This window comes from Nyctibius grandis, chromosome 10 (genome assembly GCF_013368605.1).
Source record: "Nyctibius grandis isolate bNycGra1 chromosome 10, bNycGra1.pri, whole genome shotgun sequence".
Taxonomy (NCBI): Eukaryota; Metazoa; Chordata; class Aves; order Nyctibiiformes; family Nyctibiidae; genus Nyctibius; species Nyctibius grandis.
This window is the reverse complement of record NC_090667.1, coordinates 11,798,341-11,812,477: the sequence shown is the minus strand read 5'-3', so window position 1 is coordinate 11,812,477 and position 14,137 is coordinate 11,798,341. Positions and strand designations below refer to the sequence as shown.

The following is a 14,137-nucleotide window of genomic DNA, read 5'->3' as shown; positions in this document are numbered from 1 at the left end:
CAGCGCAACCTGCCCCCATTAGCTGCACCGTCATGGTTTGTGGATCCAGCAAATCTGGTGCTGGAGCCCAGAAGCATGGGTTGGGGTACTTCGGGCTGCGGCCCCCTTCGCAGCCTCGCCAGCATGGCACGAGAGGGCTGGTGTTCATCCTGCCCCCCGGCAAGCAGCTGGAAAAGCCCTTTGCAGCCTGCGGGTCTCCAGTCATCTGCAATTGAACATCACCAGCCTCTCACCCAGCCCGGAGGGCTGGTTATTAGGGAAAAACACTTTAATGAGGCAGCTCGTTAAAGGCAGGAACGGATTAGCCCAGGAACACGAGGAACTCTGTGACTGCCGAGTTCAAGAACTGAAGAAATTGGCCTTTCCCTGGCAGGGGTAGGAGATGCTGCTTCAAAGCAGTGGGCTGAACCCGTGAATCCTCAAAGCCCTTCCAGAGCCCTGCACCCTCCCAGGAGCCTGTGTGCGCTCTGAAGACAGAAGATGCTGGGAAGGGAGGACCATAGCTTGAAACCTATGAAAACACCCACTGAAATACAAGTGGAAAATACTCCATCCCCAATAGTCAAGCTCAGGCACTGCCTCCTCCACTGATCAAGCAAAATCCCAGCCCCAGCACGGACTTCCAGCGGGGATGCTCCAGGGATAAAGCCTTTGGCATGAGACAGCCCCGCTGGACAGGAGCGGCGTGGGAGGAGAGGCAGAGGCAAGCAGAGTTCAGAGGTACTGTCACCAGAGCAAAATTAACCCTGGAAAAAAAATCCCTCTCCATTTCCCACTGCAGGGAAAGGTCCGCAGACTGTCTCTTTCCACAGCCAAACGAAATGCTGGTGAGCGGTGGAAGCGCGGGGTGAGTGGGGCACCCCGGGAGGTCGGGGTGACCTTAAAGCCACTTGGGCAACAGGGAGAAGAATCAGGCCCGTGTGATGGCTATTATGAATGAAGGTGGGAACGGTGCTGCTGAAGACAATGCTGTGAGCAGGTACTATTAATAGCAACACTATAGGGCTTTTTTTTATGCTTTCTGCAGGGCGCTCTGTGGGACTGGGGAACGCTAACGGATTGGGCCCTGCTACAACATCAGGGAAGCGACCGTACGTGCTCATCACTGGAGTCCAGCAGCAGCCCGATGCCCTCAAGGAATAAGGACCAGGAGCAAGTGGCCGACTGAGCCGGGCACCCGCCACCGCTGCGGCAGAGCAGCGCTGGCCGGGCGCGCAGAGCGAGGACCCCGCGCACGGCGAGGATCCCGCGCGGGAGCTGCTGCCGAGGCTGCCGCCGGGCCCGTTTCCATGACGACTTCAGCACTTGGCGCGAGATGGAGATGACGGGATCAGCCACGAAAGTAACCGAGCGGAGCTGGCGTCCTCCGTCTGCCGCGGCCGGCGACACAGCCCTGCGTGGCTGCCTGGCACAGGGCGAAGCCCCGGGAGCCTCCAGGCATCTGGGTTCCCCTCGCCTGACAGGGCGTGTGCTGGCTGCCAGTTGTCCCCATGAAGCGGAGCCTGCCCATCCCATGGGTCCCTCCCCGACGCCTCCAGGAAAGCGCAGTCCCAGTCCCGACCCCCAGCCCCGTGTTGGCCAGGCGCACACCCAGCACCAGAGCCCCTGGCCGGGTTTGTACCCCTGGCTCTCGCCCCGGCGCTGCATTTCCACTCCTGGTGGGGCTGTCTCCCCGGCAGCACCACCCCCGAGCACAACATCCCTCCACACCCCAGCTGGTGGTGCCGGGGCCAGCCGGCACAGCGGGCAGCCGGGCAGGGCAGCACCCAGCTCCCCTCTGCAGCTCAAGGAGATGCCACAGGCTGGGGCCAAGCTGGCACCAGGGCCAGCCAAGTCCCGCAGTACCAGCCTGCACCAGGACAGCCCTGATCCTCACCAGCCCTAGGCCCCCATCAAGGCTCTCCCTGGCTTCCAGGTAATCTAAGATCAAGCGCTCCAGCCAGACGTGCTCGGTCAGATGCCCCAGGACACCACAGAGCAGTGGGGAACCAAACACCTGCAGCATATGACTCCCCAGCTGGCACGGTCCCCCCAGCCCCCAAAGCCACCAATGCCCAGCCAAGGAGCCCTCCCCAGGGACCACATCCCTCGCCAAGCCACCGCGCGTGGCCGCTGCTTTCCCAGGCTGCTGGCGGGGAGCAGGCAGGGCTGGGCCAGTGTGGCGGGCGGCTGGGACCCCCAGCACCCCTTCCCACCCACACGCAGAATCCTGCCGCACGCCCCTTTTATTCCAGCAGTGCAATTAGCCTTGCTGACCCCTGAAATCCTCAGCCTCTCTAAGCAGCCATGCATTAAATCCTGTATCCAAGAGTGGAAATAGACTTCGTAAAAGGCTTATGGCTCTATTTATTACATTTTACGCATGAGGGAGTCCGACAGCACGGCAACGGCGCTGCGGTCGGCGCTGGCTCTGCCTCCACGCCGAGGCAGACGGACGGGCAGTGTCTGGAGCGGGCAGCAGAGCCTTGGCGGGTGTCTCCTCCTGGCCGGGCTTGGGTTGCCAGCTGAGCGCTCCCTCAGACACAGGCAGGCAGGGATATCGATCTAGATGAAAGCTAACACCGCTCTCGGGGCTGGGTAACCGTATCTGCCGCACATTTGTATTCCTTAGAGCAGGGTGGAGGGGTGCAGCCATCTGCTGGGGCAGCTCGGGCGTCCTGGGGACGCTGTGAGCCATCCGGCCACATCTCCACCGCGCTGCCTCCTCCCACTTCAACGCGCAGCCTTTACCTTCTCTATTTCACCTCCACCTTCCTAGAGCCAAATAACCCCGACCTGAGCAGGGCACCGCCAAAGCGGCAGGGTCCTTCCTTCAGACCCAGGCAGGGACTGGTGGGGCTGCCACAGTCCCTGCCCGTGTGATGGGAGCCAAGGGAGCATCGCACCGGGGTTTGCAAGGTTGTACAAGGGCACCGTGTGAAGCCAGCGTGCGTGTGTTCACTGACACCTCCCTGGGGGTCCCATGGTTTAGCCAGGTGGCTCCTGCCCCGGTGGGATGGCAGGGGGGGCAGAGGACCCTGCACACTGAGCACTGGCACGAGGCTGCACAGCTCCGAGCTGCGCAGAGGGCACGGTGAGGGGCAGGGATGGGCATCAGGGAGATGTGGAGAAGTGCAGGGAGACCCAGCCGCCGGGTCCAGAGGCAGTAACGAAAGCACAGAGATGAAGGCTCAAATAGCAGAGGGACCCTCTGGTTTCCCACAGAAAACAGAAGGCAGCTCCTGTGCATGTCCATCAGGGCCTGAACCACAAGAGAGATCAGGGGGCCCCTGCAGCAGCACTGGGCCAGGGAGCCAGGATCTGGCTGTTGGCACTGCAAAGTGGGGAGGAGCAGAGGGACACACAAGGGTGCCCCTTCCGTGCCCTTATAAACAGCCAGCTACAGAGACTCAAGCAGCGTGTGTCCCATGCCCCAAGTCCCTGGGACACCGGCATGCATCGACACAGATGGCTGCTCCCTGCTTCCCTGGAAGGGACCCATGGCACCCTCATCGCAGGGCAGTCGGAGATGTCAAGAGACAAAAGCAAGGGCCACGCTGGACACCTCCGAGCCATCAAGTCTTGCTGATCCCACAGGGTATGAGACAGCCCCACCACAGCGTGGTCAGACCACTCAGGCAAACCCATCTCTTGTGCTGGCAACGACAGGTCTTGCGTGTATGAAGAAGCAGAAGCGGGTCCGTGGGATGTGCACAGTGCCCAGATCCTGCCACCGCCTGTGTCTCAGCCAAGCATATGGGCCCCAGTGCCCATGCGGGTGAGGAGCGTATGCGCCTGGCAAGGGGAAATGGCACCTCTGGGGCATCCCTCAGCTCAGCGTGTCAAAGGGTCAGTCCCGCATCTTCCACTAAAAGAGCTCAAAGGACTTGGATGCCCGTGGTGCCCCATACGCCCGAGGGCAGAAGGACTTTCGCCCTTCCTTGCCTTTCTGCCCAAGCCCACGGTCGCAGCAGTGACCCTGCTCCAGCAGCCCTGAATGATCACCCCAAGGTGCCGCAGCCCCATGGGGCCCTTTCGCAGGGCAGGACGCGGAGGTTTCGCCCCATAGCTCAGCTCTGCTTCAGTGCTTTGGAGCACGGCTCCTTCCTCCAAGGGGAGGCGATGGCACGTTTGCAAACAGCATGTTTGGGCATAGATGGGCTCTGGCCTCAAAAGGCATCGAGACATTTAGAAAAAACCCTGCAGTCCACATCTCCGCAGGTTCCTGCTTCCCTGCCAGCCTGCACAGCGCGGTCACTGCCGTGAGCTCCCTGCTGCCCTGGGACGGCTGCAAGCCCACCCTGCTAAAGGCAGGGGAATGACCCCCCTGGGCCTGACTGAACGAGGTTTAAACTCCCCCTAACACCCATCCACAAAGGTCCCATACCGTCCGGGACACTCGCAGGCTAATCCTCCCTCCAGAGCGGCTGCTATATTTAGGTATCGAAATGAGACAGAGTGGCTCTTTCCAAAAAAGAGCTAGTTTGGGTTACATAAACACAGAGAGAAACTTGAAAGCTGTGTTTCCAGGTCCTTGCACTGCCATAAGCGAGCAGCAGCGACAGGGACAGTCTTTCATTTATTTTTGACTCAGCTGGATGTGCGGATGGGTTTCCAGCTCCTCCAGGCAGACAGGCAGCAGGCAAGCGGTGCAAGCAGAGAAGAGAGAGCCTGGGCAAGGGACTCTCACGGGCAGACCCCGGTCACCGCAGGGAGGCAGGGCCCGAGGCTGCCGACACACCGCGTCCCAGATGCACTAACAGAGGAACGGAGAAGCCATGGCCGCAGGCAGGCCAGGCAGCACGACCGAAAGCACATGCAGAAGGAGTCAACACAAGTAAATAATCCGAGCAGCTCCAGCCCTCCCCATCCATGCCTGTCCTAACAGTCCCCCGCGACATCCCTCCCTGCTCAGCTGCCGACTTCCTTCCTCCTGCATCCACTTCCACATCCTGAAGCCTCGGGTCCCACGAGGAGAGGAGTTGCGCGTGCACAAGCGTGTCCCGCACACCTACCGCTGCTCCCCCCGAGCCCCGGGGCTTCAGGGCAGGGGCTGCCCCTGCTCCCCAGCTCAGCTGCTGGGGAGGGCTGGTTGCTGGTCATCAGCAAAGCAGCGTCCCCAGCAGAGCTGGGTGACAACATGCACCACAGGGCTTTCTGGGGACATGTACCACGTGCTTTCACTTTCAAACTATATATAAATAGACATACTTATTCCTTCCTAAAAGGACATGGCCACAAGAAATAAAAAAAGCAGCTCAAATACCATCCAACCTTTCAGTCTGAGAAAACCACACAGTTCTCATAGGCTTGAGTTCTGTTACCTGGGAAATGGGTTTTAGCACCCAAAACTGACATGTGCCAGTCTCCTGGTGGGGCCCACACAGAGACAGAAACTTCCTTTTTAAGAAAAACATTTGCAATTTTCTTTTCATTATTAGCACAGTTTGGTCGTGACTATCTGTGCAAGCTTGCTCACAAGGAGAAATGATGCTGGTTGGCTGAAATCTCCAGCTCCAGCTATGCAGAGCTCTGGGTTTTATGCTGTTCAAGGGAAGGTTTAAAAATCCTCCCGTCATTAAGATGCTGGAAGGCAGCTCTGAGCTGCACACACCTCGCACAGGCAGGGCTGCAGGCCCCAGAGCGGAGGGGGAAAGGAAAGCAGCTAAGGGTGGTTTAAAGGGAGCCAGCAGGAATGTAAAGTGTAATTAGCTGAAGCCAAGGGCCATGGAAGTGGCAAACATTTGCACCGAGGCTGTGCAAGTCCCAGGAAACCAGGAGTGAGGGACTTGAGCTGGAACAAAGTTCAGCCCCGCCGTGCTGGGTGTCCGGTGAGCAACCCCTGCGCAGCTCACCTGGCACAGACCGCCCGCAGCCCCGTGCCCTGCCCTGCCCTCCGCCAGCGGGCAGGGCCCCTGTCCTCCGGCACACGGGCAGTGGCTCTGCCCCTGCGCCTGCCCCGGGAGCGCACGCTCTGCCTGGGCAATGTGCAAGGAGCCACGGGACCGCGGCCGCCCCAGCCCTGTGCCCAGCGATGCTCGCCGAGGGGCTGGGGATGCTCTGCAGGGGAAAGCGACGCCAGGGCCTGCCCCTGCTTTGGCCCACAAGGGGAGCCGCGCGAGCGCCATGTTTTACACCTCCAGCCCCTTGCTGTTATCCAAGTGCTTGCACAGCCATCACCCAGCTGCAATCAGCGCTGCTCTTTGCTCTAACCCAGCCCGGCTGGAGCTCGGCCCATGAGTCTCCTGCACATGCAAAGGGTCGTGGCAGTGTCCTGCTGGGATGTTTCCTGAAACACCCCATAGCTACGCTTGCACTTTCTTCATTAAAAAAACAACGTAACTCGCTCCTACATAAGCACTTTGGCTAAAATGAAGCAAGAAAGGGCTCAGCAAGAAGGCTGCTGAGGCTGGGGGACAGGGACCATGCTGCCTGCTCCCGGCAGCAGCTCCCCTGCACCCCAGCTCTGTGCACCAAGGGACAGCTGGGGCTGCTCCGACTGCGGGTCCCCTCGTGGCAGGACAACCCAGTCCCCAGCTGTCACTTGCAGACCGCAAAACCTGCAGTCCTCCCTCATCCGGGCAGGAGGGAGCAGAAGAACCATGACGAGAGGCAGCTGGGCTTCCTTCCGTCCGCAGGCACAGCCGGCCGGCCCAGCACACTGCTCCGGCTGCCGCACAGCCCCAGCTCAGCCCCCTGCCTGCGCCAGGACGCTTGGCCCTCTCCCTTCCATCTCCCCCCGCCACAGGATTTCCTTGCTCTTGATGCGCACGAAAATTAGGAAATGAGGGTTCCTTGGGGACTAGGTGGGGAAGGCAGCTTTTGGTGGGGGGAATGGATGACACCTCCCACACCCCTCGCCTGCTGCCCCTGTGCCAGGGTCAAACGGGGTCCTGCAGCCTCCCCAGACAAAGGCCGGGGAAGCAGAAGCAACAGCAGCGATGAACTTGCTGCAAACTGAAACAGGAACGGAGGAGCCTGCCCAGCGGCGCTGGCTCGGCAGAAGGGGCCCTTTGGGCCGACATGCTCCCTACGCTGCAGGCAGCGACCGCAGGGCGCGGAGCAAGAATTCAGAAAATGCATCTCAGTAAAGATACGCTGCCCTGCAACCGTAGTCGCTGCAAGAGCTCGAGGCACTCGTTTTATCCTCCGCCACCTCAGCACAAAAACATCCATTTAAAGCATGTACTGCTCCATCCCAGGGGAGCAGAGAAGTGTCACATCAGCACATCAGCCCTCCCGGAGCACCGGGATCTCTCCCGCTTCAGCCCCCATCACACAGGCTCCCCCGCGCCAGGCCCAGAGGCCTCCTGCGCCCAGCTGCAAGGGCAAACGCCTGCCTGTTCGCTGCCTGGGTGGGCAGGGTGCTGTGGGAAGGGTGGGTACGCACAGGCAGATATAAAAAGCTCCTGTAATACTTCAGCAGGACCCTCACCGTGGTCCCCCAACAAAGCTCCTGGTACGGGGGGCACTGGGGAGGCACCCGGCACCCAGTGCCTGCCGGCTTTGCCTGGCGACAGCAGGGATGCAAGATAAGCGAAGTATTTTCCCTAAGCCCCACAGTGCTGCCCTGGAGCCAGCTGTGATCAAAGGTTAGTCTGGCTACTGGATGGGGCCACCCCAAAGACCCCCCAGGGCTGCCACAGTCTCCACACACCCCCACCAGCAAAGACCAGACTTGCCACATGGGGAACCCCTGCCCAGGGAGTTTCCAGCTCTTAGCGGGCCAAAGGAGATTTCCAGCTTTTATTTTTCCCCGTCTTAATTCTGAAGCGAATCGGTTTAATGTAGCAATCTGCAGCAGCTCAGCCCTGGCTGTTGCTTCTGCCTGGGGAGGTGCAGTGAGATGGAGCAGGGTAAGGACAAGGCTGACAAGACCCTGAGCGCAGCCAGATCTGTGCAAAGTCCTTCGGCGTTTCTTGGAAGCTTCCATTATAAAAAGCAATAAATAAATAAATAATAATTTGTGAGCCAGAGCTCAGGAAAAGTGCTGAAAAGCAGAACAGCTGAGCGATAAGGGACGGGAAACACATTGGCTGGACCATCACCTGGTGCCTACAGCACGGCTGCCCCTGGAAGCGGGTCACTACCTCACCTGACCACCAGCCCCATTAACTTCAACCTTTACTCTCTGGCTCATTAGTACAAGCAGAGGCAGCTTAAAACATCCTCTTCCAGGCGCTCGCGAGAGGGTAGCTCACCAGGCAGGCGGTGGGAACCTGCCGTTCCCGGCACGGCACGCAGGCAGGGGAGCCGGCTGCCCACTCTTGGGGAGCGGGCAAGGGGCTGCCCCAGCCCGTGCCCCCCAGGGAGGAGGAGTGCCGCATGGCCAGGACCGTGGTGGTCAGCCTGGCACGGCCGCGCTGGCAATCGACGGCTCCGGCGCATATAAATTTCCCCCTCTGCTAAATCACTCCAGGCTGCCAAGCAGTCACGAGAAATATAAGCCCGCACGGGGTTGCCATGGAGCGGGGCTCGGCCACCAATTCCTCCAGCAAATGCGTTTGACGACAGGCCCTGCCAGCACCTCGTGGCTCCAGCACCTCATGGCTCCAGCACCTTGTGTCCCCAGTTCCTCGGTGGCGGCGAGTGAGCACAACACGCGTGGTCCTGGAGGAGCTTTATCGCTGGGGACAGCCCTTCCCCTCCCCGGCAGAGCCAGGGCTCCTCCGTGCTGGAGAGCCCCATGGGGCGCTCGAGCTCAGAGTGCCCGGCGGGGAAGGGGCCCCTCACCCCGGTGACACCATCTCCCCAAGGCCATGGGCAGTCAGAAGCAGCGGTGGCTTCAGTGGTGTTTGCCCTGCAGGCACCAGGCAGCAAAGGCACAGACTGTCCCTGCACAATGTCTCTGTCCCAGCCAAATGGGTGATGTTCCCGAGCTCCCATGGGTGTGGGCACATGCCGGCCAGGGGGAAGCGTGCCCTTGCCAGCACTCTGCCTGCTGGCAGTGCAGACCTGGGGCTCCCACGCTCTGCCACAAGCCGGCCTCCAGCCCCACCAAAGGGGATTTCAGAGCCTGGTGGGCTCCTGCACCTTGGGAGTAGCAGGCGGCCGTGGCTGGCAGCACAGCAAACCGCCTGCCAGGAGCCAGCGTGCCCCGGCGTCCCTGTCCCCAGCCGCGCACCAGGGACCATGGGACCCATTCCGCAAAGCAAGGAAAGGGTTTGAGGCAGGAAGGGCATCCCCCGGGCATTTCTCATTGGACAAGCGACAGCACTGAACTGCTGGAGCAAGTGGGATTTCTTACTACAAAGAGGCTTTTGACATTGGAAAGGTTAATGTAAGAGAGAGATCCGTCTCCCTCACAAAGCTCCCTTTGCTGGAGGCACTAGGTTGAGACCTTAATTATTCACCTGTTGGAGAGGTGCCTTTCCATTAGGGCATGAGACCGGGCCAGGGATGCGCAGGCAGGAGGGAGGAAAGCCCACGGCGTGGGGCAGCCCTGGGGCCCTGCCAGCATGGGGAGCACCAGGGGATCCAGTCAAAAGCAGGGGTGAGAGCAGGCGGGTGTGCGGGGAGGCTCTCCAAGGGGCCAGATTTCAGGCCAGCCCTCCCTTCCCCACCGCTGGTCCCAGCAGCTGCTCTCTCCGGGCCCCGAGCGGCAGGCTCAGCAGCACGCCGTGCTCTCCATCTCCCGCAGCCATCGCTGCGGCGCAGGCGGCAGCCGGCATCCCCAGCAACCACCCCCCGCTTTGCAAACGTACCACACCGTCGGTAACAGCCACCTTGCAGTGCTTTCCCAGGAGAGCAAGGCGGGTCTCCGGCCCCAGCAATGCAGCAGCCCTTCGACCCAAGCTGCAGCAGCGCAGCCAGGCTGGAGATACACTTTGCACAGGCCCTTGGGCTGGCTCAGTCATTCAGACACCCCCCGCCCCAAAAAAAATCTTTGAGAGAAAAGCCACAGAAAAAGCAGAACATAGGTCTGCTCTGCGAGGACTATCAGAAATTAGGGATGCGTCCCCACTTCATTACTAGCAGCAATAATCCACTCAATGGATTGCTTTTCCAGCGAGGGCTTCCCTGTGCCTCCTGCCTCATCAATGGATTAAGCTGTTAGCAGAAGGCTGAGAAGTTAAAGAGGGAATATTGTATTTCAGTTCATGTGATCTTTAAGCATCTCTCCCAGAAGCAGCCTTTTTTTTTTCCTCCCCATGCTGCACTTTGGGGTTTTTAAACAAATCGAAGCCGTAAGAGTCAAACTGCTCCTGCATCTCACAGGGATGCTGAGAGTCACCGGCTGTTCCACGGGGCTCTTGGCAGAGCTGCCTGCCTGGCACTTTACAGCGCCCGGTGCCAGCAGACGAACCAGCTACAACCAGCTTCGTACCTCTGAGTGACAGAGAGTTGCACAAAATGGATTAAGCAGGCCCAGAAATGACACGTTTTGAGTCGCAGCATAACAAAAATCACTTTTTTTGCTGTTAAAAAGCGAAAAAGAGTTGGCAGGAGAAAGGCACGTATGAAGTAAAAAACCCCGATTTTCTGTCTGTAGCAATGCAGGTACCACGTGAATCATCGCTGTCCTCGATATGTAAATAGAGGTTAGCACGCATCCTCAGCACAAGCCCACAGAATTAAGAGACTGATGCAAATATCCACATCAAACCTTCACCGTGCATCTCCCCCAGAGCGCTCCTGAGGATCCCACCCCCGCAGAGGAACCGATCACCTGGCACCTGCACGCACCCAACTGCGCCTTTCTCCAAACCTGCTGCGAAAGCAAGGACTGGGGAGGAGCATGGGGGAGAGAGGAGGGGAGTCAGAGTTCCTCAAGATTTCCACGAAGGAAATGGCTAACATCCATGATCTCACGGCCTCCTGACATTGCAGCCTCTCAGGATAATCTGATCTCGTGCCGGAGCGCTGGGGACTTTGCGGAAGTAGCTTTCGGGCTTCATTGAGAAGTCAGTAACCCAGTTGTAAGCAGAAGCTCATACAGTAGTAATGGGGCGAGACGTCAGCGGGCAGCCCGGCCCGCCTCCTGCTCCGAGTTATAAAGCAGGCATGTGACAGCAGCCAGGGCTGGAGCCGTCCCCGCAGTTTCATCAGAGGTTAAGGTACAAGCAAAACACGCGCTTACAACTTCAGGCGTTTCTTAAGCAAATGTATGCAAACCATAGCTGAAGGGGGGCCTTTTTTTTTTTTCTTCACTTTTCTTTTCTTTTCACCCCAGTCTTGGACCCCTCGGCGCACGTGGGGACAGAGAGGAAATGCAATTATCAAAAGGGAGAGCAAACGCAGGCTGCACGCCGCTGCCGAGGGAACCTGCGGTGGGCTGCAAGGATCCCTTTGCTGCTCTTCACATTATACACCCCGCAGACGTCAGACTGGCCCTAGCTCTGTGCGTGTACCTACACTGCTCCCCCCAATATAGTGCACGTACGAAGAGGGAGAAAAAAAGAGTTAAAGCACAGCAAATCGTATTTTAAGAGATGCCATAAAAATCACAGGCCATTTCGCAGTCCCAAATTTTGCAGGGGATTTTCACAACATGGTGGTTTTGCACTAGAGAAGGATGACAATTCCCAGGATTTCCCTCCCCCCCCCCCCACATAGCAGTCCCTTTTTGGAATAAGATTCCTAAATTGGCATGTCAAATGCTGACCAAAGACGCAAAACGAAACAAGCCTTGAGATGCATGCTGCAATCACAAGAGCTTTTCATTTCATGTTAAGCATGCAGAGAACAGGCAGGTTATTGCAGGGAAGTGGAGCTGGGACCTTTCACCTGCTCAGGGAGCAACGGGGCTGGTGGGAGCTGCAGCCTTTCTGCCATACCTCCTAGGGACGGCATCCCACCCAACCGGCCTCCTCCAGCCAACGGTTCCCTCGGCAATAATAAATCCGTCCAAATCAGAAAATGCAAACCGCTTACAAAAATCTTCTCGGCCCACTTCTCACCCTTCCTGACCCTCCTGCCGTAATCAACCTGTCACCAGCTCTTCGTTAACAATCGAAGCTGCTGCCTCCCCCCTGCTCTGCCCCCCGCAAGCCACCCGGGTCCCGTGCCAAGCCGGAGCGCTCTGGAGCTGGTGCATGCGAGGAGAGGCGCCGGCACTCCATCAATCTAGCTGGTGGCAAGACCTGCCTGGTTCTGTCTGGCACATGCACCGGGGGCAAATCTGATTTACCGAGGCTTGAGGCCTTATTTGTTTTGAGCCCAAACAGCAGGATTAGTCCCTGTCCCGTTCCCCGCACACATGCTCCTGCTGTTTGCGATCCCGGAGCTAAACTGGTGAGAGAGCAAGGGTTGGGATGAACGCGCTAGCTTCACAATCAAAGCTATTTTGTAATCTCTGGTTATGAAAGTGAAGGGCTGGAGGGATGATATATAACTACAGAAAACTCTTCCCACTTGCACCAGCCTCATCAATCCGACTGCAAAACGCACGGTTGTGCTCCAGATCAGTCACGGCTCTCACTACTGCCCGGCTTATTGTATAGCGCCTCTCTGCCACCCCCCAAAATGGAAAAGCATGCAAGCCCTATAGCCAGCACGGCTCGCTCTCGTGATCGTGCGGGAGCTGCCAAGGAGCCTTAATCTGATTTTAATACCCAGCTCCGTCCAAAAGCGAACCCATCCAGATTCTGGAGCCGCTGACTTGCAGCACCAAGACCTCTTTCCCTGCCAACCACCCACCCCCCCCTTCCCCAAACCTCCATCCCCCAAGATCCCAGCCCCTATGCGTGTAACTGACGCTCGCCATGACTCATCCCACAGCCCGGTTCTTATCAGCCCCCACCGCGCAGCCCCCTGCGGCCCCCTCCCCACCTCCGCATCTCGGGGGGGGCTGTTGCAAAAGGGGGGGTATATGCCAAAACCGATTGACCCATCCACTTCTCCCCCCCTCGCCAAAAAATTCCCTGCAGAAGGTAGAGGGGGGCCCGCGGGAGTCCACGTGCGAGTGGTGCTGAAAGCACCGGCGGGGCTGAGGGGTTGCTACCGCGCCGGGGCCGCCCCGAAGCTACGGGGAGGGGCGCGGAAAGAGCCGTGGGGCGGCAGGGTTCCGCGTGTCGCCCCTCTGTGCATCCGCGGAGCAAACGGGACCCACGCAGATCCTCCGGGCACCTGGGGGAAGAGCAGGTCCCCGCACCGGGTCACCTCTTCCCCCAGGTGACCCGAGAACGGGGGGGTTGTCTGCCGGCTTCCCCCCACCCCAAATTGCACCGCGCTGGGGAACCGGACAGCGAAGTCCCTCCGCCGCCCTCCCTACCTGGCTGTCAGCGAGGTAACTGAAGACGAAGGAGGACAGGTCCTCATCGAGCAAAGAGCTGCAATCCGGCCCCGGCTCCGCCATCTTCCACCTCCGGCTGGGGCTGAGGCGGCACCGAGCATGCAGCAGGCGCGGCGGCGGCGGGAGCCGGGAGGCGGCGGGGCGGAGCCGCCCGCAGCCCCCGCCCGCCGGCTGCGGAGCCGGGGAGGGCGGCGGAGCTGGGGGGGTGAGAGGGAGCGCGGCGGGGGGGCACCCGCGGTTGGAGAGTGCCCCGGGGGGGCTGCAGACACGCGTGGGGCACGAGCAGCTCCCCGCGGGACACGCACCCACTGTGAGCACCGCTGTGCATGCCTTGAAAGTGCCCGCCCTTGAAACTGGGGGCACCTGGGGTGCTGCCAGTGTCACCAGGTGCCACTCGGCAGTCCCTAGATCACCCTGAGCTGAGATACATAAACCCTGAGTGCAGCATGTCAGGCTGAGGGTCACATCCAGGCTCGGTGCATGGGACACGAGCACCTTCTCACAGGATGTGCACCCACCCAGGGCACCCGCTTTAAGCACCGCTGTGCACACCTGAGAAGTACCAGCCCTTAAAAGTGGAGGCACCCAGTATCACCAAGCACCACTGAACAGTCCCTAGATCACCCCATGTTGAGATATATAAACCCTGAGTGCAGCGTGTTGGGCTGAGGGTCACTTCCAGGCTCGATGGGTCTGCACCGGAGTGGGGCCAGGTGATTGGGAGAAAAGAGTAACAAGGAGCAAAATACCTTCAGATTTCCCTCGTTTTTATCTCAATGCTCAACCCACTGTTGCTGCGAGCATCTCGATGTCACGCACGTCATTTTTTCTGTCTGGGGTTTTCAGGCATACGCTAAAAGCCCTTTCAGAAATAATTAATGACGGGACCAAAATCTCATGAATGTTCTATTTACTTGCCCGTTA

At 59.3% G+C, this 14,137-nt stretch overlaps 1 protein-coding gene across 1 annotated transcript in view; it reads right to left on the bottom strand.

Annotated features, from left to right (window-relative positions):
* Nucleotides 1-13,294, bottom strand: part of PPARGC1B (PPARG coactivator 1 beta) — a 52,199-nt gene extending 38,905 nt beyond the window's left edge. The window contains exon 1 of the mRNA XM_068409212.1: nt 13,193-13,294. Coding sequence (XP_068265313.1) covers nt 13,193-13,276 — 84 coding nt within the window. The 5' untranslated portion in view covers nt 13,277-13,294. The remainder of the gene's footprint in view (nt 1-13,192) is intronic.
* Nucleotides 13,295-14,137: the final 843 nt, after the last annotated feature.